Source organism: Neovison vison, chromosome 3, assembly GCF_020171115.1.
Source record: "Neovison vison isolate M4711 chromosome 3, ASM_NN_V1, whole genome shotgun sequence".
In the NCBI taxonomy this organism is placed as follows: Eukaryota; Metazoa; Chordata; class Mammalia; order Carnivora; family Mustelidae; genus Neogale; species Neogale vison.
In genome coordinates, this window is record NC_058093.1 from 233,005,678 (window position 1) to 233,029,392 (window position 23,715).

The 23,715-nt window shown below is 44.7% G+C and overlaps 2 protein-coding genes across 3 annotated transcripts in view; one reads left to right on the forward strand and one right to left on the reverse strand.

Annotated features, from left to right (window-relative positions):
- LOC122903422 (BRCA1 associated protein) overlaps window positions 1-23,715 on the forward strand; it is a 154,668-nt gene that overhangs the window by 92,611 nt on the left and 38,342 nt on the right. The window lies entirely within an intron of this gene.
- The window catches only part of ACAD10 (acyl-CoA dehydrogenase family member 10), a 32,698-nt gene that overhangs the window by 4,317 nt on the left and 4,666 nt on the right, over window positions 1-23,715 (reverse strand). The window contains exons 2-11 of the mRNA XM_044244256.1: window positions 23,106-23,254; window positions 20,507-20,701; window positions 17,125-17,283; window positions 15,847-16,006; window positions 14,326-14,467; window positions 10,930-10,998; window positions 8,547-8,728; window positions 3,015-3,165; window positions 2,020-2,171; window positions 692-865 (exon numbers count right to left, since the gene is read on the reverse strand). Coding sequence (XP_044100191.1) covers window positions 692-865; window positions 2,020-2,171; window positions 3,015-3,165; window positions 8,547-8,728; window positions 10,930-10,998; window positions 14,326-14,467; window positions 15,847-16,006; window positions 17,125-17,283; window positions 20,507-20,701; window positions 23,106-23,254 — 1,533 coding nt within the window. The remainder of the gene's footprint in view (window positions 1-691; window positions 866-2,019; window positions 2,172-3,014; window positions 3,166-8,546; window positions 8,729-10,929; window positions 10,999-14,325; window positions 14,468-15,846; window positions 16,007-17,124; window positions 17,284-20,506; window positions 20,702-23,105; window positions 23,255-23,715) is intronic.

Genomic DNA, 23,715 nt, shown 5'->3' on the forward strand with positions numbered 1-23,715 from the left:
TATATTCTTTTTCTTTTAAAGATTTTATTTATTTATTTGGCAGAGAGAGAGAGATCACAAGTAGGCAGAGAGGCAGGCAGAGAAAGAGAGAGGGAAGAAGGCTCCCTGCTGAGCAGAGAGCCCGATGTGGGGCTTGATTCCAGTTCCCTGAGATCATGACCTGAGCCGAAGGCAGAGGCCCAACCTACTGAGCAACCCAGGCACCCTAATTTTGTATTCTTTATGATTTAATTCTTGCCATGTAGGTTTTTACTTTATTTTTTGTATGTTAATAATTTTTAAAAGTTTGGGGCACATGGGTGGCTCAGATGGTTGAGCGTCCGACTCGTGATTTAGGTTCAGGTCATGATCTCAGGTGACGAGATTGAGGCCCAAGTCGGGCTCTGTGCTCAGTGGGGAATCTGCTTGAGATTCTCTCTCTGCCTCTGCCCCTCTCTCCACGTGCACATGGTTGCTCTCGCTCTCTCTCATAAATAATTAACTCTTAAAAAATAATTTTAGAAGTTTAAATATTTTAAAGAATATACACATGCCATTAATGACAGATGGAGGAATTAACCAAATCTTATAGAATTCTGGCAAATTGGTCCTTCTGAAGCCTCTGTGGCCACAGTGGTGGCAGTGGTGGTGGGGGGCCCTTCCTCCGGGGAGAAGCTGCTTGGCTGTCACTCAGACTCTAAGGCAGCATTACCTGGGAGCGAGCGCTTGTGGACTCCTTGCAGGATTATGGCCATTCGGAAAAAGGACAAAGCCATGTAGAAGTTCCAGTTCTCAGGGGGAGGGATCTCCAAGTGACAGCAGTACATTCTGAGATACTCCTCTGCCGTAGGGATTCCCAGCTGAGTGAGATCACAGTCACGCAAACCTGGGGCGACAGACAGAGCCATCTCTGTGCGGGCAGTCAGTGACCGCCCACTCCCCTGTGGCTGCAGGGATCTCAATTATGAAAATCACTTTCTCCCTTGGCAATGAGCTTCATAGCTAGTTCACAGCCTCAGCTCTGTATTTCAGCAGCTCTTCTGCCCTCATGAGGCTGGGATCCCAGCACGAAGCTATTCACAAATCAGCCCTCAAAAGTTTCAGACTAAATTGGCAGTAAAGGCGGGGTGCCTGGGTGGCTCAGTTGGTTAAGCATCTGACTCTTGATCTCAGCTCAAGTCTTGATCTCAGGGCTGCGAGTTCAAGACCCACATTGGACTACATGAGTGGGGTGGAGCCTACTTAAAAAAAAAAAAAGGTCTTGCCAAATTATGAAAAAAAAATTAACAACAGATAATGTTTTTTACTGACTTGCTTCATTTGTAATCTTTGCATGGCTTAGAAGCATGTAGCACATTTTGTTCTGAGGATTTTGTCCAGGAGTATACTTTATAATATAGGCAAGTTTATTCCTGCAGAGATGTTCACTGGTTTTTGGTGAGGGCTCGGGGGAGGTAATAGAAAGAAATCAGAAATAAATTAAATATCTAAATAGGAATCAAACATCTTGATTAAGTTAATTCTAGTCAATAAAATCCTATTCCATGATTAAAAATGATGCTGTAGAAGAAGTACTTAATGGCATGAAAACATGTCCAAAACATGTAATTAAGTAAAAAAAGGCAGGCCATAAAGTCGTTGAATCACATTTTCATTTAAACAAACGTATGTATGCATGCAGAAAGATGAAAATGTTGGCAATGGTCAGATCTGGGACTATCCACAACTTTAACTTTTTCTTTTGTTGTCTGTTGGCTGCAACGTTTTAAAATAAATTTGTATTTTTAATTTAGAAAATTAAATAGAAATTAGTTGTGTAAAAACAAAAGGGGTCTATACACATATCCTTCTCACTTAAAATACACCCTATACCCATCTCCCCCTGCGGACAGAAATGCATTCCAAGTGCACTTTCCACCCAAACCACCAGGACCTCAATTTCACTCACCCAGGCCATCAGCCATCACTGCTATTTTTGTGCCTCAGGTGCTTTGAGAATGGAGCTGCCTCTTCCCTCCTCCCACCAACCCCAGTTCCTACCTCGCAGCAGGGAGCCGGGAAAACTGGATGGCAGGTAGTGAGTGAGGCAGCTGAAGGCCGCGTCTGCAAGGGGGTCGCCTAAGGTAGAGAGTTCCCAGTCAAGGACAGCAAGCACCTCGGTCTTCTCTGGGTGGAACAGCAGATTGTCCAGCCTGAACAAGAAGGAATGTGGAGAGACAGCTCTAAGGAAACTGAGTACTGGGATGTGTTCTGTATCCCTCTCCCAGAGCCCAGTTTGGGTCAGGTAGCCCTTTCCACATGGCGATCCTCTCTGGATTCTGGTAATTCCTCCTTCCCTGTGATGGGTTCAAACAGGTCTGCAAGTTCTTGGACACGCCTTCCACAAAAGGAAGAATCTAATTCTTTGCTGCTTGAAGCCTTCAGCTTCTAACAAATAGAATAGGCAAGTGAGACTACATGAATCCAGAGCCTCAGAAAAGGGGATCAGCTTCCAAAAAGCCCGGCCTCTCTTGGAATGCACACCTTTGCAGCCTCGAGCACCCTCAGGGTTGAAGGCCAGCTCTCCAGAAGCTTTGATGCTGGAGCAACCATGTGGGGACCACAAGCAGACAAGAGAGGCCCAGGGAGCCCAGCTGTTCAGTCTTCTCTGCCCCAGTGCCAGGCATGTGAGCGGCCCCCAGCCTGACCGCCACCCCAGCTGAAACAAACTTCGGATTCGTGAGCAAAACTACGCTGTCAGTCTGCAGCCATGTGGTTTGGGAGATCTGTATGTAGTCGTAGTAACTGGAACACGCGTGTGCACTTTCAAACCTGGGGGCAGTTAGGACAGCCCACCATCATTACCAATTATCTGGCCCCAAATGTCACCGGGTCAAGGTGGAGAAACCCCACCTTAGAAGGCCACTGACAGGGAGATCTTTTGTAAAGGGAATCACCCTCCACTGTACGTCAGGCTCAGGCCAGCTGCTTCATTTCCCCTTCAAGTGTCCCGCCCACCATTTTTCACATCTAGACATTGGCTGCTTCTCACAGACCTGAAGTTCCCGTGCACCACTGTCATCTTCTGTTGCTTGGGAAGATGGCGGGGCAGCCACTGGATGAGCCTCTCCATCGCCGGGATGGTGCCGGGTTCTGAGGCTCGATACTGCTTAATCCAGGTTTGCATCTGCTGTAGAATATAGTCCTCTGAGGGAAAGAGAATTAGAACATGGTAGGCCACCCTAACATCCTATCCTCCAAAGGTTCCAGAAAGTAACCAAAACACTGAAAGCGCTGGTAGTGCTCTCCTGATGACTGAGGCATTTCTCACAGGACGTTCCTGCCACCGTGGCTGGATCAGTGGGACTTGGGTGTTGCTCCCAGCCACAAGGCCTGTGAGCCTGATCCCTGGCCTCTCAAACATCCTACCAGCTTCCTAACAGCCTTCAAGAAATCCCTTTTTGGCTAAACAGCAGTGGTTGGCTAAGCGCAGGGACTGGGGCCAGACTCTCTGGGTAAGATTCCCAGATCTGCCATTCTCTGTCTTTGTGATCTCAGACACATCACTTGACCTCTCTGTACCTCAGTTTCTCTTCATCAGAGAGATGCTCCTTAGAGCTGCTGGGAGGATGAAGTATATAAAGCCCCTGGAAATGTTCCTGGCATGAAGTAAGTTCTACATGAGGATTTGCTATCATTACTCAGTTGTTTGCTAAGAAACCCAAGAGATTCTACCATTGAGGAACTTGTGAGTTCTGTCTGGGACTGGACACTGGAAGGAATTCTGCAGTCAGCTTGGCTCACAGTCAAGGTCTTCAATTGATGTAACTGCACCATCCTCCCTCGGTAGTTCTGTATGAATGTACGGACACTTCCATAGGACTATTTTTGTTAAGGCTAACCAAAGTCCCTCCGTAACGGGCCAAATACTGAGCTGCACAGAAGGCCACTCAATTTGTCCTGATTTATTGTCAACTGACAATTATTAATTGTCCCTATTAATATAATTAATAAAAGTGTCAGGTCCCTGGCTCTAAGCCAAGCCCTCATTTATCAGCTGAGAGAAAAATGGTCCACAGAGGCTGACGGGTTTGAAGACAAGGAAAGAAAGATCAGGTTCCTTCTGTGGAGTCCACGGCACAGCTGGACCATCTAGACACCTGCCCTTTGCAAGATCTTGCTGGACCATGGGAAGTGGAGATCAAAGTCCATAGGAATTTAATCCAAAACAAATCAAGCCTTTAGAATTATATAATTTACAGAAGACAGAAGTAAATAAAACCGTAAGGAAATAATCGAGATAAATATATAACACACTGACTTGGTCTGTTAAAAATTTCATTGAAAAAAAGAGATGGGAGGGACTGTTCTAGATTCTTTGATCAGATCCCGATTGAGGGGGGGAACTCATTTATAAAAGATTTAAGGGGAGGGGAGCCTGGATGGCTCAGTCAGTTAAGCATCTGACTCTTAATTATGGCTCAGGTCATGATCTCAGGATCCTGCAATCAAACCCCACATCTGGCTCCACGCTCAGTGCAGAGTCTGCTTGAGATTCTCTCTCTCTGTCTGTCCCCACCTTCTCTCTCTCTAAAATAAAGAAATCATTTTTAAAAAGATATAAGGGGGTAATTGATGAAATGTATCTGAATATAGAGTGGGTTTTATTTTATTTTATTTTATTTTTAAGATTTTATTTATTTGACAGACAGAGATCATAAGTAGGCAGAGAGGCAGACCGAGAGAGAGAGGAGGAAGCAGGCTCCCTGCTGAGCAGAGAGCCCGATGCGGGGCTCGATCCCAGGACCCTGAGATCATGACCAGAGCCGAAGGCAGAGGCTTAACCCACTGAGCCACCCAGATGCCCCTGGAGTGGATTTGAAATATTCAGGGAAAGTTACAAATTTTCTTTAATGTGAGAGTAGTATTGGGGATCGTCCTTATTTTTAGGAAATGCATACTTAAGTATTTAGGAGTCAAGTGCTAGGGTCTCTACAGCTTTGTTAAATATATATAATTATATACAGAGAGAGACAGAAACAGAAGGAGAGGGAGAGGGAAAGAGAAGCGAATATGGCAAAAGTTAACCCCTGTTAAAATTAGTAGTGGGAATATGTCGTTATTTATTGTACTATGTACATTGTACATAGTACAATAGTACATATGTACTATTCACATTTCTGTAAGTTTGTAAATTATAATCATAAGTTAAATACAAAGACCATAGGAACTGAGTTAGGCGCCTGGGTGGCTCAGGTGGTTAAGCGTCTGACTCTTGGTTTTGACTCAGGTCATGATCTCAGGGTTGTGGGATCGAGCCTTGCCTCAAGATCCATGCTCAGGAGTCTGCTTAAGGATTCTCTCTCTCTGCAACACCCCCCCCCAACTCACACACAACTATGCACACTCTCTCTCTCTGTTTCTGTCTAAATAAATCTTTAAAAAAGAAACACACACACAGGACCTGAGCCTGTGAAAGGAGTCTTTCAGGAAAATCTCCTATACTGGGACGCCTGGGTGGCTCAGTCGGTTGAGCATCCAACTCTTGATTTAGGCCCAAGTCATGATCTCAGGGTTGTGAGATCAAGCCTCACACTGGACTGCTTAGTGCAGAGTCTGCTTGTCCCTCTCCCTCTGATTCTCCCTCTGCTCTCTTTCCCTCTCTCTCTTTCTCAAATAAATAAATAAAATAAATTTTTTTTTTTAAAAAAAGGAAAATCTCTTATACGGTTTTGGGACCTCCCACCCCAAACACACCAACCAACGCTGCACACATTCTCTTCTCATGGGAAACAGACGCAGCTGCCCCGTCTCTGGCTCTGTTGGCCACTGGCCGCTATCAACCCTGCCAAGGCACTGAAACATTTTTCCTCAAGCAGACTGGGATAAGAAAAGAGGATTATGTGCTCTTTGTAGGTCACTGGTGATGGAAAGGTTCTTTGTGGTAACTGGACTGTACCTAAAGGATCTTTGTCAAAAGTGCCGCTTTTTTTTTTTTTTAAAGATTTTATTTATTTATTTATTTATTATTTATTTGTCAGAAATAGAGAGCATGAGCAAGTGGTAGGGTGGGGAATGCAGGCTCCCCACTGAACAAGGAGCCTGATTCGGAACTCGATCCCAGGACCCCGGGATCATGACCTGAGCCGAAGGCAGCGGCTTAACGGACTGAGCCACCCAGGCGTCCCGTCAAAAGTTCCTCTTAATTAGAAATCATGTTTGTGTGCAATCTCTCTCTCTTATTTTTTTAACAAATGTAAATGTGTGTGCTCTTGAATAGATAATACATACACATGGCTTGGAATAAAGGGACAGAAGGGCATACGGTACTCTTTCTCCCACCCTCTGCCAGCCACTCCGCTCTTTTTCCCAAAGGCAACCCACGTGATGAGTTTCGTGGAGATAATCACTTGCGCAAGCAACTATTTGAATATATTTGAATATGTAAATTTATTCAAATATGCCACCCTGTGCACAAATGGTGGTGTCTATTTATAGCCAATGCCCTGCCCAGCAGCTGGATTCCTGACATCACCAGAGAAATTGCAGGTTTCTTGAAAAGGGAGAGCTGATGCGTCCCTGATCAGTGAACCCGAAGCATGATGAAGCTGCTTTATGCTATTAAGCTCAAAACACAGCCCATGGCCCAGGATGCCGGCCCTTGGGTCACGTGATATCACATCCGATTTCTGCTCTACCTCTTTGCGCTAAGAGGTCAGTGAAAAGAGCATCAAAACAGTCTCCTTTGTAAAAGGCAAAGGATCCACTCAGCACAGAAGCTGCTGTCTGTCCAGGGCAGGACGTCACACTGCCCATCACTGCACCTGCCTGAGGCTTTACCTTCATTCAAAGCACAGGGACAGCTACCACTTGTGAGGGAGGGAGTGCAGGACATTTTGTTTGTTTGTTTTTTTAACCCAACTTTTACTACCTTACTATAGAGAAAACTGTAACAAGTAAGGAGACTTGTCCAAGGTCCCTGACAAATTAGCATCCAACTTCTGCTCCAATGCTCTTTGCATCTTGAAACATGGATCAATATGGACAACATGTGTTGTCTTTGCCTCTTGGCCTTTTTATTGGGGATGACGGCTGCCAGATCAAATATAGGATACCCAGTTAAATGTGAATTTCAGATAAACAACAAATACATTTTTATTTCCAAATGAGGTGGAGGGGAATTCACACTGAGTTGGTATCCCTAGTCAACAGGTTAGAATATGGGGGAGATGGGGGCACCTGGGTGGCTCAGTGGGTTAAGCCTCTGCCTTCGGCTCAGGTCGTGATCAGTCCTGGGATTGAGCCCCGCATTGGGCTCTCTGCTCCGCGGGGAGCCTGCTCCGCCCCCCCTGCTTATTTGTGATCTCTCTCTCTCAAATAAATAAATAAAATCTTAATAAAAAAAAAAAAGAATATGGAGGGAGTGGATCTGGCTGTCCTTGGAAGGGATGGGGAGTACCCCCCTCAATTTGGGCTGGGAAGTCAGCAAGCTTTCTCTTTTGTAGAAAAGTGTTTCAAACTGATCACTTGTGGGGACTCAGCTCATGTGCCTGTGGAGAGGTGGAACTTTAGGTGACTTGGCAGAAAGGGCAGGAGGTTGATGTATGCGGGAGATGTACATGGGAGACTACAGCTTCTGATGTGGTCCTATCGAAAACACATTTTGGCTAAAAGCAGAGAATGAAAATACAGCTTAGCTGGAAAGTTCTTTTTGACTAGAGCCAAGCATACATACTGATCAAGAGTCAGATACTCTTGAACTTTCCAGGGAAGAAAAAGTGAAATTCTTTGGCTCGTGCTAAAGTTGGTGCATGGAGACAGTGGTGATGGTGGTTTTAAAATTATGTGTGTTTGTCAAATATATAGAATGTTACACTTCAATACACCTGACTTAAAAAAAAAAAAAAAGGAAGGAAGAAAACTGACAATAACAATGAGGACAAGGAACAACTGGAACTCTCAGACAGTAAAAGACAAGCAGAAACACACTCTACCAAGAAAATGCCTTGGCATAATGGCATTTTAAAAGTCTATCCCTGTTGAAAAGAATATTTAGGGGAAAGAGTATAAAACAGTAGAAAGTATCTTTTTTTTAAAAAGATTTTATTTTTATTTATTTATTTGACAGAGAGAGAGAGAGAGAGAGATCACAAGTGGGCAGAGGGGAAGGGAGAAGCAGGCTCCCCGAGGAGCAGAGACCCCGATGCAGGACTCGATCCCAGGACCCTGAGATCATGACCTGAGCCGAAGGCAGAGGCTTAACCCACTGAGCCACCCAAGTGCCCCAGAAGAAAGTATCTTAAGTACTCTTGGCCAGTACCAGAAAAAATAAAGATTGAAATGCCAGCAAGATCAAAGTTGCACGGGAGAGAGATTCTATAGGCCAGGAAGGGACGTAATGAGGATAATGTATTAGGTAAATGACACCTCGATTAAAATGAAACTGGATGTCCAAGGAGGGGGCTAAGAAGCCCCCTCACAGTTAGCAAACACCAGGTGCGTGAACACCCTGACATCATGCAAATCCTGAGGATAAGGGCACCAATGAGGAACCCGTCAGCACAAAAGACAAATGGCGGCCTTCTCACCGTGTTTCCCATAGTCTTCTAGGCCGGCAGCCTTGAGGTCCACACTGTGAATTTTGCACAAGACTCTGTTCATGGCAATGTATATGGCCCGCCTCTGGCTGGGCTCCAAGCCTGGCAGAGAGGGGTCTCTGTAGATGAGGCCTGGGCAGTACTCCATCAGATAGAAGGGTGTGCCGATGATCCTGGGAGGGACACAGGTGGAAGGTTTCAGCCCAGCTCAGGCTGTTAGGGCATTGCTCTTATTCTTTTTAAGATTTTATTTATTTATTTGACAGAGAGATCACAAGTAGGCAGAGAGGCAGGCAGAGAGAGAGAGAGGAGGAAGCAGGCTCCCTGCTGAGCAGAGAGCCCGATGCGGGACTCGATCCCAGGACCCTGAGATCATGACCTGAGCCGAAGGCAGCGGCTTAACCCACTGAGCCACCCAGGCACCCCTTTTTTTTTTTTTTAAGACTATTTATTTTAGAAAGTGCATGTGCATGAGAGAGAAGGGGGAGGGGCAGAGGGAGAGAAAGAACCCTCAAGCAGACTCCCCACTGAATGTGGAGCCCAATGTGGGGCTCGATCCCACGCCCCTGAGATCATGACCTGAGCTGACAAGAGCCAGCTGCTCAATGGACTGAGCCATCCAGGCGTGCCGCACTGCTCTTTCTGTTTGCGCTAAGTGCTGGGGAACGAGTTCAGACCCAGAGTGCTGGACACTTCCTTTCCTTCGTACATAAGCACAGAGGGTTGGAAGTACCCCATCGCCAAACCACCACACACACAGCCCCGTCTACACGTTTTTGCCAGCATGTCTCTCTTGTGTTTGGTCCACTCGTGCAAGCGACAGGAATGAAGTGTAAGTGTGATAATGGAGGAAAGCGCCATGTTGAGGGGGGGACTTCGGAGCCACACAGAACCAGGTCTGAATCCTGCCTCTGGCTTTTCCTAGCAGTGTGATTGTGAGAGATTTACTGACCCCTCTGGGCTTTGTTGTTTTAATCTGGAAAACTTCAAAGGGTTGTTATAAGAATTAGGGGAGCAAATATACAAGGATTGCCTGGTTCCAATGAGGCTTCAATAACTATTCCATCTCATTGATGTTATTTCTGTCATTCTCTGCTGGTGTGAGTGGCACATATACTCCCCTGTGGTATTAAGGTGATACACCAAACTCTCATTAACCCATTTTTTAGTCATTATTAGAAATCAGTTTACAATTCTAAAAAGTTGTTTTGAAAAGGCTACCATTAAAACTGTTTATCCTGGGGCACCTGGGTGGCTCAGTGGGTTAATGCCTCTGTCTTCAGCTCAGGTCATGATCCTGGGGGTCCTGGGATTGAGCCCCGCATTGGGCTCTCTGCTCAGCGGGGAGCCTGCTTCTCCCCCTCTCTCTGCCTGCCTCTCTGCCTACTTGTGATCTGTTTGTCAAATAAATAAATAAAATCTTAAAAAAAAAACAAAAAACTGTTTATCCTGTCTTAACCATGGGCTATATATTAAATTTATTATTAAATTATTGTTAATTATCTTAAGTATAATAACACTGCTGTGGTTATGAAAGAAAATGTCTTTATTTTTAGGCAGTTTATGCTGTATGCAAAGCACTTCAAAAAATTCAGCCAGTTGGGGCACCTGGGTGGCTCCATGGGTTAAGCCTCTGCCTTCAGCTCAGGTCATGGTCTCAGGGTCCTGAGATCGAGGCCCACATCAGGCTCTCTGCTCAATGAGGAGCCTTCCTGCCCCCATCTGCCTCTCTGCCTACTTGTGATCTCTGTCTGTCAAATAAATAAATAAAATCTTTTTAAAAAAGATTCAGCCAAAAATAACTGATATAAAGTGAGAGAGAAAACAGATATTTATTTATAAAATGTGTAAAGTTATAAAATTATTAGATTGTATAATTATTGCTATTAAAGTTATTCACATAAAATACATCTATATACATACATCTATAAATATGGCAAAATGTTAACAATGTTTTAATCTAGATGAAGGACTCTTTATACTATTTTTTTTCTTCTTTCAACTTTTCTGTATGTTTCAAAATTTTCTTAGTTAAAAATTTGGGACAAAAAGAGATAGATTCAAAAACTTTATTACAAAGCAGTTTAGAAGGAACATAATAAAAAATTAGTAAAAATAAGCAATATGAAAGTAGATGGATATAAATTTTTAAATGATAAAGAATGTTTCCTACCAATTTTCACAAAAGCAGGCATTTCTTTCAGGACAACTTAAGGACCTGTGAACCTCCAGGGGAGGTTGCTATAAAGTCTCTTTCCTCTCCCACCCCAAATGTATTTGTCTTCACTCTAACAAACTGGTATTTGAGTTACTATATGGGCTTTTCTTTTCTGTAATTTGAATATGTAATAAAAGAAATAAATCAGAACATTACCTTGAATCTTCACAGAGGTCAAGAACCTTGGGAACAGGCACTCCAGCATTGGCAAGGGCTTTCATTATCCTGTTGGAACAAAGAGAAATGAGTAGCAGTGCTGGCTGAATTGAGATTTTCTTGAAACTATTTTTCTGAATTAAAATCAGTACATGCAGAAATTAAAGCAGAATTCTAAAAAATATTCAATTGTCCCTAAGATAGTCAAGAAGAACAAAAAACATGGGAAAAACAAGAAACAAATAGCAAAATTATAGAACTAATTCAAACATCAATAGTTACATTACATTTATTAGACTAAACATTTTAATTGAGACAGAGATTGTCTTACTGCATAGAAAAGGCAAGACTTAATGATATGCTGTCCACAGGAGACATTCTTTTTTTTTTTTTCCTTCTTTCCTTTTTTTAAGATTTTATTTATTTGACACATAGAGAGAGAGAGAGAGAGAGCACAAGCAGGAGGAGTGGCAGGCAGAGGGAGAGGGAGAAGCAGGCTCCCCACAGAGCAGGGGACGCCCCATATGGGACTCAGTCCCAGGACTCTGAGACCATGACCTGAGCCAAAGGCAATGGCCGAACCAACTGAGCCACCCAAGCGTCCCATTCTTTTTTTTTTTTTTTCTTTTTTAAGATTTTATTTTTTTAATTTGAGAAAGCGTGCCTAAGAGAGAGCAGGGAAAGGGGCAGAGTGGGGGAGAGAGAGAGAGAATCCCAAGCAGACTCCATACTGAGCGTGGAGCCTGACTTGAAGCTCAATCTCATGACCCTGAGACCATGACCTGAGCTGAAATCAAGAGTCGGATGCTTAACTGACTGAGTCACCCTAGGCACCCCCAAGGAGGAAATTTTTAAATGTTTTAAACAGAAAAATAATTACTCGGTTTTATCACCAGTATTTGGCATTTTTAAGTGTTTTATTTATTTATTTATTTATTTATTTATTTAAAGATTTTATTTATTTATTTGACAGAGAGAGATCACAAGTAGGCAGAGAGGCAGGCAGAGAGAGAGAGGAGGAAGCAGGCTCCCTGCTGAGCAGAGAGCCCGATGCGGGGCTCGATCCCAGGACCCTGAGATCATAACCTGAACCGAAGGCAGAGGCTTTAACCCACTGAGCCATCCAGGCGCCCCATTTTTAAGTGTTTTAAATAGAAATATAATTACTCCGTCTTGTCACCAGTATTTGGCTCCTGCTTTTGCCTGCCTGGTGTCCTTTCCCTGCTTCATGTTCTGATATTAATACCTAGGGTTTCCTTTGGGAAACGGCTCTCTGTAGCTACTGTCAGTCCACAGAGTTTGGATGGGACTGACCCAGTGCTTGTTTCCAGGGATGGGCACAAGAGCCAGATTCGGCCAACCTGAACAGTGCAGCCTCCTGACCCCAGACGATGGTTCATATTGGGCCAATAAGTCAATCTCAGGAGGTACGCTGGAACATTCACTAAGGTTATAGAGGGAAAAAAGAGTAGAGAGATGGAGGTAGAGAGAGAATGAATGGGTCCTGGTGATATTATTTGGGCCCCTGGATCTAATCATTCCTGAAAGATTTAAATTATGAAGCCAATACATTTTATCTCTCCTTTTATTTTTTTAAAGATTTTACTTATTGGGGCGCCTGGGTGGCTCAGTGGATTAAGCCGCTGCCTTCGGCTCGGGTCATGATCTCAGGGTCCTGGGATCAAGTCCCGCTTCGGGCTCTCTGCTCAGCAGGGAGCCTGCTTCCCTCTCTCTCTCTCTCTCTGCCTGCCTCTCTGCCTGCTTGAGATCTCTGTCTGTCAAATAAATAAATAAAATCTTAAAAAAAAAAAAAGATTTTATTTATTTATTTGAGAGAGAGAGATCACAAGTAGGCAGAGAGGCAGGCAGAGAGAGAGGAGGAAGCGGGCTCCCCAGCGAGCAGAGAGCCCGAAGCGAGGCTGGATCCCAGGACCCGGGGACCATGACCCGTGGGCCGAGGGCAGAGGCTTAACCCACTGAGCCACCCAGGCGCTCCAAGAATTATTATTATTATTATTTTTAAAAATTTTACTTTTTCATTTATTTGACAGAGAGACAGGGAGCACAAGCAGGCAGAGAGGCAGGCAGAGGCAGAGAAAGAAGCAGGCTCCCCACCAACCGAGCAAGGATCCCAATGCAGGGCTCGATCCCAGGACCCTGAGATCATGACCTGAGCCAAAGGTAGCGGCTTAACCCACTGAGCCACCCAGGCACCCCCGAGAATTATTTTTTAAGGAGAGATTCCTCTAACTAGAATTACTAGATCTAGAAGTGTGACAACTCTGAGGTTTTTAATAAATTGTGTCATGCTGTTTTCCAAAATTCCCAAAATTCTCCATTTGGCACTTTATAAGCAGATACCATATTATGTTTCATCTTCAAATGCACATTTTATTCCTTTACTAAAATGGAAATTCTCTGCATTCCTGGATTTTTGGAATAGCACCCCCAGAATTTCTCAGTACGTCTGGGAATGCTCAGAGAGCGTTTGTAAGCAGGGTGCAGAAGAGCAGAGTGGGGGCTTCATATTTTAGGGTTTCTCTCCTGTAAATGCACACCTGTTCCTGCATGAACGCATATATAAATGCTCAGAAATAGCTATAGGGGGGCGCCTGGGTGGCTCAGTGGGTTAAAGCCACTGCCTTCGGCTCAGGTCATGATTCCAGGGTCCTGGGATGGAGCCCCACATCGGGCTCTCTGCTCAGCAGGGAGCCTGCTTCTTCCTCTCTCTCTGCCTGCCTCTCTGCCTACTTGTGATCTCTGCCTGTCAAATAAATAAATAAATAAATCTTTTAAAAAAAAAAAAGAAAGAAAGAAATAGCTATAGGTTTTCTCCTCTGATGACCCCCTAAGGCTTCATAATCATCAGTCACCAGTGCCTATAGTAGTTGGAGAAGTCAGACTCCAGGAACTGAAAAGTCCCAAGGACAGAGAGTAAACAGTACGAACAAGAAGGGGCCAAGAGACATCACATTTCCTTTCCTACTCTGCAGCACTCCTTCTGCAGAGTATCGAGGGCTGGAAGGGAGAAGGGAGCAGAACAGGAGAAAGGCCTCCAGGAGAATAAGCCCCCAACCAATGGAGCCCATCCAGAATTTTCTAGTTTGGAACTAGGTTTTTCAACCTACTATGTTTAATATTTCCTATTTCAGGAACACTCTTTTTCACCCAGAGATTCCCCCCCAAAAGTCTAGTTTTCTAGAGGTGTAGGTCTAGAGAAGCAAAAAAACAAACTTCGGAATAAAATTAGGTGACATGTTCTTATTGGAAATAATTTTGGAAATTCACACTTGCACATTAAATGTGTCAGGGCTTTCTGATGGGGTGGTGGCTTGTTAGTTCGGGGCTGAGCTGGGGAGCCTGGGGGGTGAGGACACCCTGGCTCTGAGAAGTTACCTGAACTCCCTCTCTACTGCATGGGTGGATGGAACGAGTGTCCCCAGGGGTTTCCTTTTCAGAACCAGCTGGTGGTTACCGAGCCTAACATAGTAGGTTGGACTGGACTGCCCATGATCAAACCGAAGAAGTTCCAATGGACCTGCAAGTTTGAAAATCAAGAAAATGAAAGCGGTTCTGGAGGACAGAGCTGGGCATTCCTGTTTTCTAATGAATACCACATTTGGGGTGTGCAGAACATTCTGATTTGGGCTACACCTCCTCCTCGGGCACCAGAAATGACTGAGGGCCAGGTGTACCTGCCCCCCTGCCCCAGCTCAGGTCCACTACCATATGGCAAAGGCCACTCCGTTTCTACCACCGTCCTTCTCACTTTGTACAGGTGTCCGATTTTGTCCCTCTGGCCAACTCCCGTTCTGCGAAGAAAAGCTGTTTTGATTCTGTTTATCAGCCAAAGCACAATCGTGACAACCAATCAGGCGAAATGGGATGCTTTAAGCTTAAGGATGAGCAGTGCCCTTGTGTGTCCCTCAGCCCATACCCGGCCAAACCATGCCTGACACTGGCATGACAGCTGAAAGCAGCTTCTGCAGAGGCCAACAGCTGAGCCAAAGTGCTTTCACGGGACGCGCTTTCCCACCCCAGTGGGCTGAACTCTGGGGCTCCCTCCCAGGAACATCCTGATGAACCCTCAGCTTCATTATAAGACCGAACTCTGGACATATCTCGTCTCACATGATCAGAAGAGCAGGCAATGGGAGTTTGCGGGTCTGCTCCAAAAGGGCCCCTTAGCAGTACAAGAGACCCTAAGCACAATCCAATTCCTGGAGAACAGAACTGTGAAGCACAACACAAAATGTCTTTTTCAAGGATTGAATGTATGGAAGCAAGGCTTTATTACCATGTGGGAATGTCTTCATTCCCTCGGTGGCTCAGCCTTCAGCTCGGGTCATGATCCCAGGGTTCTGGGATCGACCCCTGCATCAGGCTCCCTGCTCTGTGGGAAGCCTGCTTCTCCCTCTCCCACTCTCCCTGCTTGTGTTCCCCCTCTTGCTGTGTCTCTCTCCATAAAATAAAAAAATCTTAAAAAAAAAAAAAGAGCCCCTGAGGCAGCTAGCTGTTTTTTTTCCCTGAGACTGAAATTCAAAGAATGAAAGAAGGACCTTGTCCCATTGTCAACTCAGGGAACTTCTTAAGTCACCTTCACAAAACAGGCTGTTGCCTCAAAACAATTAGACACACTCCAGTGCTTCTGGGCACATACCACTGGCTCCAGGTCCCAGGGGACCCCCGTAAACCTCCCCCCAACATACACACACTCAGGTGGAAGAGGGGACACGTGACCTTTTGGGGTTAATGCTTTTTCCCAAGCAAGACTGAAAGCTGCTTTCGGATCCACTGAGCCCAACAGCTGTTTACCTCATCACACCGCCTGTCTCCAGCATATTCCACAGGGGTTTCAAAGGGAGAGCCAGACTGAAAGCTGAGCCTTAAGAGAGCAAAATACAAACATGGAAATACCTGTGCTCTGGGTCCCCAGTAGGTCTTTGAGGTACTTCTCCAAGGAATCTCGTGGAATTTCCACTGTTTCTCTCACAGGGCCAGTGTTTGGAATAACCATTCTCATCGTAAAGCCTAAAAGGGTTTCTAATTCCTTTACGGCAGTTTCTGGGTCATTAACCTGGTTTCAAAGAGAATATTGAACATGTATCACCAGTCAACCCTCACCTGGCCTCCTGCCTGTTCTCCAAAAGGGTAGTTTTGTGGGTTTTTTTTTAAAGATTTTATTTATTTGAGAGAGAGACAATGTGAGTGAGAGAGAGAGAGCATGAGCGGGGGGGAAGGGGCAGAGGAAGAGGGAGAAGCAGATTTCCTCCTGAACAGGGAGGCCAATGTGGAGCTTGACCCCAGGACCCTGGGCATCCTAGGACCCGAACACAGGTGCTTAGCGGACCTAGGCACCCACGTGCCCTAAAAGGGTAGTTCTTTAGAGGGAGATAGCCAAGAAGTCAGGTCTTTGGGCAAGGGCCTTGAAGGCCAGGATAGTCAGCTAACGAGGAAGCTGTAGAATGAGCTTCCTCTTCCCATTTAATTCCTAACCACATTAATCATTCTTCTCCACTGGGAAGAGTGCCAGTTAAGAGTCCATGATGCTCCTTCACACCAGGAGGCCAGCATACAGCAGCATCTACCCTGTCCCCACAGCCTGTCAGCTTCATAGCAAAAACCCAAACGTCACAAGCCAGTCAGAGACCTCCTCTTGTGGCTTCTCACCCTTCACAGCCATCACCTGGGTGGTCCGTGTGGCCTAACCCAGAACAGCATTACTAGGATAGCCTAACTGCCATCCCAAATGTCCTAAGCCTGCCAGCCACGTCCTTGTGTAATTCCTTTTTTTCCCCCTAAGATTTTCTTATTTTTTTGAGAGAGAGAGAGAGCATGCAAGGGGAGAGGGCCAGAGGGAGAAGCACTGAGCAGGGAGCCCAATGCGTGGCTCGATCCTGGGACTCCGGGATTATGACCTGAGCTGAAGGCAGTCACTTAACCAAATGAGCCACTTGGGTGCCCTTCCTTGTGTAATTCTTTCCTCAAACTGACTTTCTGGTAGGTGTTTGTCCTCCTTTCCTTTGAAAATGTGAGTGGCTCGTCACATAGATTTCCTAATTAATAAGAAAAATAAGACTACAGCAGCATGGGGGGAAACCACTAAACACAACTATGATTGTGAACAGTCTGCACAGATATGCTGAGGCTAGTGCCTGTTGCACAGCCGGGGTTCCAAAAAATGGTGACCGTTACCTGAATGGTGCGAATGCCAAGGCTGGCAGCAGCTTTTAGATTTGGTCCAAGATCGTCAAGAAAAATGGACTCAGACGGCTGCAGGCCAAGCCGCTCCAAGCACAGCTTGTAGATCCTGGGGTCTGGCTTACAGACCCCTTCTAGGCAGGATTCCACGACCTGAGTGAGGAACAGGAGTGAGAGGTGAGTGTCTCTAAAAGGCGGTGCTCCCACATGCGTCCTGCTATAGTTTTTGAAGAGAAATAATACAAGGACAGTTGAGATTTGTTGTAACAAGTAACTTAGGAGTGTTATGATGTAAAATGATGTTGCTTTTTGAAGTTGGACATGGAAATCCTGGATTGCTACCTGGGGGCAAGCTCAGAAATCCAGAGTTCTGCTTCAGACACAGTGACCTTTGGCAAACAGTGAGGCCGTGATGGGCCTCTGTGTCCTCATCAGTAACACGGGGATGCGAACAGCTATCTTACCTACTGTAGCAGTTATTGAGAACTTTATTTTTTTTATTATATTTTTTAAAGATTTCATTTGTTTATTTGACAGAGAGAGAGAGAGAGAGAGAGAGCACAAGCAGGGGGAGCGGCAGGGAAAGGGAAAAACAGGCTCCCCGCTGAGCAGAGAGTCAGACATGGAGCTCGATCCCAGGCCCCTGGGATCATGACCTGAGCCCGAAGGCAGAGGATTTAACCCACTGAGCCACCCAGGCGCCCCTGTTATGTGGGTTTTTACAATAAAAAACAATGTAAAAGCTTTTTAAATTAAAAAAAAATAGATGAGAGATGCCTGGGTGGCTCAGTTGGTTAAGCAGCTGCCTTCGGCTCAGGTCATGATCCCAGCGTCCTGGGATCGAGTCCCACATCAGGCTCCTTGCTTGGCAGGGAGCCTGCTTCTCCCTCTGTCTCTGCCTGCCATTCTGTCTGCCTGTGCTCACTCTCTCTCCCTCTCTCTGACAAATAAATAAAATCTTTAAAAAAAAAAAGGATGAACCACTGAAACCATGGACTTATCAATAAATGATTCACTGTTCAAAAAAAAAAAAAAAAAAGATGAAAAAAAATTCTTAAAGCCAAGACAGATTCCTACAATACTGAAGAGTTCAGTCTCTAATGCTGTTAGAGAATTCAGGATTGCTTACACTATCTTTATTCCATGAAATGTGTGTGTGTGTGTGTGTGTGTGTGTGTGTTTGCATGTGCCCGTGCACGTGTGTGTGTGTGTGTGTATGTATGTATTTAGAGCCTTAGAGAACAAAAACCTAAATCGCTGCCCTTGAGGAAATATTTTTTTAAAACTCCAGGTCTCCTGCTGATCTAAAATATGAAAACCCACCAGAAAAGCTACTGGAAAGCACATGCCAGAAAGCCTGTGAAGTCTAAATAAACAAGTCCATTTTTTTCAAGAAGCTCAATAGGTCTTTTAAATTGTAGCTTCCCTTGGAGGGCTCAGTGTGAACCTGACCAGCTTCAGTTGTCCAGATGACAATATCATTCCTATAGCTGCCCTGGATGGAAGGAACCTCTGAAAATAACTGCCATGAGCCCAGACCATGCAGGGAGCTTTGCATGCATTATTCTGTGGGGGGGCACAAAGCTACCCTACAACTAGAAATTGCTATTCCTGAAGTACAGATGAGAAAACTGAGGTTCAGGAGAGCAGGTTTGCAAGCTGCAGAAACAGGACGGAATCTGGCCGAGGTTCGGAGCGCTCACAGGGGAGGGAGCTTGAAGAGGTCTGTATGTGTACTGCAGGGAAACTAACCATGTAAGCAGGTGGGGAGCCAGGCATGATGTCCAGGGAGGTGAGGACTTCATGTCTGATGGGCTTTCTACAAGAAGGAAGGAGGGTGTGGCAGGTGAAAACAGTATGGGCTGCGAAGCTAATTTCCAACCTTCGTGTTCTGAATTTCTGCCTGTCCATTCGACTAGATTTCATGTTCTAAACTAGCACTATCTGATAGAGCCTTCTGCAGTGATGGAAAGGCTGTATCTGCACTGTCCGATATAGCAGCCACTAGCCACATGTGGTGAGTGAGCCCCTGAAATGCAGCAACTGTGTGCACCAGCAGGCAAAGATCGTCCGTCACATGTGACACGGTATCCCTTCATGCCTCGCCAACACCCTGCACAGAATAACGGCTCAATGAGAATTTATTCTCTAACTGAAGTTTAAGCAGGTCATCTAAAAATAATTTGTTATCTATCCTAGAATAATACTCTAATTTCTCTTGGGGAAATGGGGAATCCTTTATAGGTATAGTAACCTCCTAGCCCAGACGACCATCTCTGCACTCAGTATGTCCTCAGTGTAGTTTGACAGTCTAGCACTGGGCTAGCCAATACAGTAACCAGCCATATATGATTATTTACATTTTTAAAAAAGATTTTATTTATTTATTTATTTGACAGAGATCACAAGCAGGCAGAGAGGGGGAAGCAGGCTCCCCGCTGAGCAGAGAGCCCGATGCTGGGCTGGATCCCAGGACCCTGAGATCATGACCTGAGCCGAAGGCAGAGGCTTTAACCCACTGAGCCACCCAGGTGCCCTGATTATTAACATTTAAACTAATAAAAATGAAATGAAATTCAGTTCTTCAGTGATGCTAGCCACATTTCAAGTGTTTAATAGCCGTGTGTGGTAGTAGCAACCATATTGGACATTTCCATTACTGCAGTAAGTTTTGTTAGCACTAGTCTCAGGACTAATGCCACAGAAATAGAGAGCAACATCGCTGGTCTTTTTTTTTTTTTTTTTTTCTTTTTTGAGGGGGAGGGCAAAGGCAGAGGGAAAGAAAGAATCATCTTAAGCAGGGGCTTGAGCTCACAACCCTGAGATCATTAACTCTGAGACCATGACCTGAGCCAAAATCAAGAGTCAGACTCTTAGTCAACTGAGCCACCCAAGTGCTCCTTTTTCTTCTTCTTCTTTTTTAAAAAATATTTATTTATTTAAGTAATCTCTGGACCCAACACAGGGGCTCAAACTCACGACCCTGGGATCAATATTCACACCCTTCCGACTGAGCCAGTCAGGCACCCCAACAGGACTGGTCTTTGAAAAGGTCAGCAGGCCCTTTAAGACGTGAGGCCCAGTGGAAGTTTGTGTGTTATATGATGAATAAGGTTCAAATTCAGAATGTGAAAGAGTCTCTAAAGCTGAGGTTTCAACCATTTGTCAAATCCCATAAATACTGGACTTTGCTGAGAGCTCAGTGACCTTTTAAATGTCCTCTTTTCGTCCTGTTATGTCTAAACCTAGTTTAGTCAAGTTAGTCTGGATAAGAAAACCCATTCACTCAAGATCAGCTAAAAGGCAGCATTTAATGATGACTCCTGAAGCAAGGACAGAGTCTCTGTTTTGATAGTTTGGGTCACTTCAAGCTTACCACATCAAACTGTTTCCGGTCCAGGGGCAAAAAGCTTTTCCCATTGGGAAGATAAAAATTATTGCTCAAGACTGCAGTCCGAAGGCCTTTTGCCCGAATTTGAGTTATGGCCTCAGTCATCACTGGGAACTGCTTTGCCACTTGGTCACTGGTCAGCAGAGAGAAAAAGGAGCCCACGGGTACAGAGGTCTTCACCTAAAAGCGGGAAGGGGAGAGGAGAACTGATAATAATTAAGAGTAGGAGGAAGAACTTATCACCAACAGAGAAAAATATTGCTGCCTAGGGAATTCTCCTTTGGCTCTTGTGCAGAACTTTGCATACAAGGTTGTAAAAACTGACTTTCCATGCCAATGGAAGAGACTGGAGTGATCTCTATCAATATTCCTGATAAATGAATTCCCTATTTTACTTATGGATTGGCAATCTTCAGAAGTATCAACTGCAAAAGTATATGAAGCAGATCTGATTTAATCCTTAATGATCCAGAAGACATGTAATGATTTTCTTTTTTTTTTTTTTTAATTTATTTATTTGATAGAGAGAAAGAGAGATCACAAGTAGGCAGAAAGGCAGGTAGTGGGAGAGGGGGAAGCAGGCTCCCCACTGAGCAGAGAGTCTGATGCGGGACCCGTTCCCAGGACCCTGAGATCATGACCTGAGCCGGAGGCATATGTTTATTGCCTGAGCCACCCAGGAGCCCCTGATTCAAAGTTGTTTTTTTTTTTTTAAAGATTATTTATTTATTTTGAGAGAGAGACAGTGAGAGAGGGCATGAGCGAGGAGAAGGTCAGAGAGAGAGGCAGACTCCCCATGGAGCTGGTAGCCCGGTGTGGGACTCGATTCCAGGACTCCGGGATCATGACCTGAGCCAAAGGCAGTCGTCCAACCAACTGAGCCATCCAGGCGTCCCTGATTCAAAGTTTTTAATATGTTCACAAGGTTGTGTGACCATCACCACAATCAATCTTAGAACATTTTCATCACTCTGAAAAGAAACCCCACATACACTGGCAATCATTTCCCATTCTACCTCCCATACCCCAATACTCTCAGTCCTAGAAAATTAGTAATTTACTTTCTTTTCCTATAGACTTCCCTATTCTGGGCATTTCATATAAATGGAATCATACAATATGTGGTCTTTTTTGATCAGCTTTCTTTCGTTTAGCACAATGTTTTACATACATACTTGAAATTGTGGTAAAATATACCTAACACAACATTTACTATTTTAGCTACTTTAAGTGTCTGGCTGGGTGGTGTTAAGTACATTCATTATTGTACAACCAATATAACCACTGATCCACAGAACTTTGTTTACTATAATTTAAATCATTTTAGTAGGATTACTGTGAAGTCCACACTTGAGTTAATGTAAATAAAGAACTTAGAACCAGGGGCACCTGGGTGGTTCAGTCAGTGAAGTGGGTGCCTTCAGTTCAGGTCATGATCCTGGGGTCCTGGGATAGAGCCCCATGTCAGGCTCTTTGCTTGGCAGGGAGCCTGCTTCTCCCTCTCTTTCCCACTAATGCTTGCTCTCACTATCTGTCTCTCTCACTCAAATAAATAAGTAAAATCTTACAAAAAAAAAAAAAAAGAACTTAGAACAATACCTAGTACAGAGAAAAGGGTCAATATTATTACTGCTTTTTAAAAATTTTTTAAACTTTTTTTTTTTAAAGATTTAATTGATGTATTTGAGAGAGAAGAGAGACAACATAAGTAGGAAGGGCAGAGGCAGAAGGAGAGGGAGAATCTCGAGCAGACCCCACGTTGAGCACGGAGCCTGATGCAGGGCTCAGTCCCAGGACCTGGCCACCAGATCACAACCTGAGCTGAAACCAAGAGTTGGACAATTAAAGGACTGTGACACCCAGGCACCCCTTACTATTGCCTTAATTAAGTTTCCAATCAAAGCTGTTATGTAGAGAGCTCCTCTTACAGATGAACAAGAATTGATAGAGCTCAATAAGGAATACTTCTACTTATTCATATCTGTAGCTACAGTTGAGTTCCTGGGAATGGAAGAAATACATTAGAAACTTTTACTATAGGGACACCTTGGTGGCTCAGTGGGTTAAGCTGCTGCCTTCAGCTCAGGTCATGATCTCAGGGTCCTGGGATCAAGCCCTACCTACATCAGGCTCTCTGCTCAGCAAGGAGCCTTCTTCCCGCCCCCACCCCCACCCCACTGCCTGCCTCTCTGCCTACTTGTGATCTCTGTCTGTCAAATAAATAAATAAAATCTTTAAAAAACCCCAACTTTTACCATAAATGGGTGATGGGTGTTAAGGAGAGCACTTGTGATGAACACTGGGTGTTGTATCCAAGTGATGTATCAACTACTCCTGAGACTAATATTACACTGTATGTTAACTAACTAAAATTTAAATAAAATTTTGAAAAAAATCAACCAAAAAAAAAAAAAATCAACCAAACAAAATAAATAAAAACTTGAAATATTGAAAAAAAAAACACAAAGAAATGAAAAACTTAAAATAAATTATTAGGTTTTTACCTCTTTATCTTTAATGGGTGAGTAGGGTGTCCCCCATTTGGCAAAAAGAATATGTAAATTCAAGTGTTTTTATCACTCACAATTTCAGAGCAAAGTCTCCCAAATTCTTGCAAGAAATCCTCTGTTGTTATCTCTCCCCTCATAAGTTTCATCCAGGGCCCATTCTCGCCACCTGAGATCCAGGCCTTCCGTATAGTTCCAGGAGGGATATGATTTTGTAGTTCCCATTCTATAGGAAGTAAAATATGCAGTAAGTGAAGCACGTGGACCGGTGGCCGGGCTTTGGGAAGCCTGGGGGAATTAGCGTCTCCGACCAGAGGCACTGCCGTGTTGCCAGGCTGATTCTGCTGGGAATCTGAAGAAATTCAGGAAATGCAAAATCTCAGTGGGAGGCCTCCAAGGCGACAGTGATACTGAGTCAGGGGACACCGCAGCTAAGTGTCAGGTCTTTACTGGCTGCTTGACGGGACTCAACACTGCATTATGTCTTTTCTTCCCAGGTCTCTCATTAGCCGGCTCATTCACACAGGCCTGGCAGGTAGTAAGGGAATAACATGCATAATAAGCTGGACGCTGCTGGCACTCGCGAACAAGCCTGTCATTTTGTAAACTGTAGTAATCCCGTATGGCAGTGGGGCTGGTGGTACACGGAAATGTTTGCTTGGGGGATGCCGTCTTTGTGGACTGAAG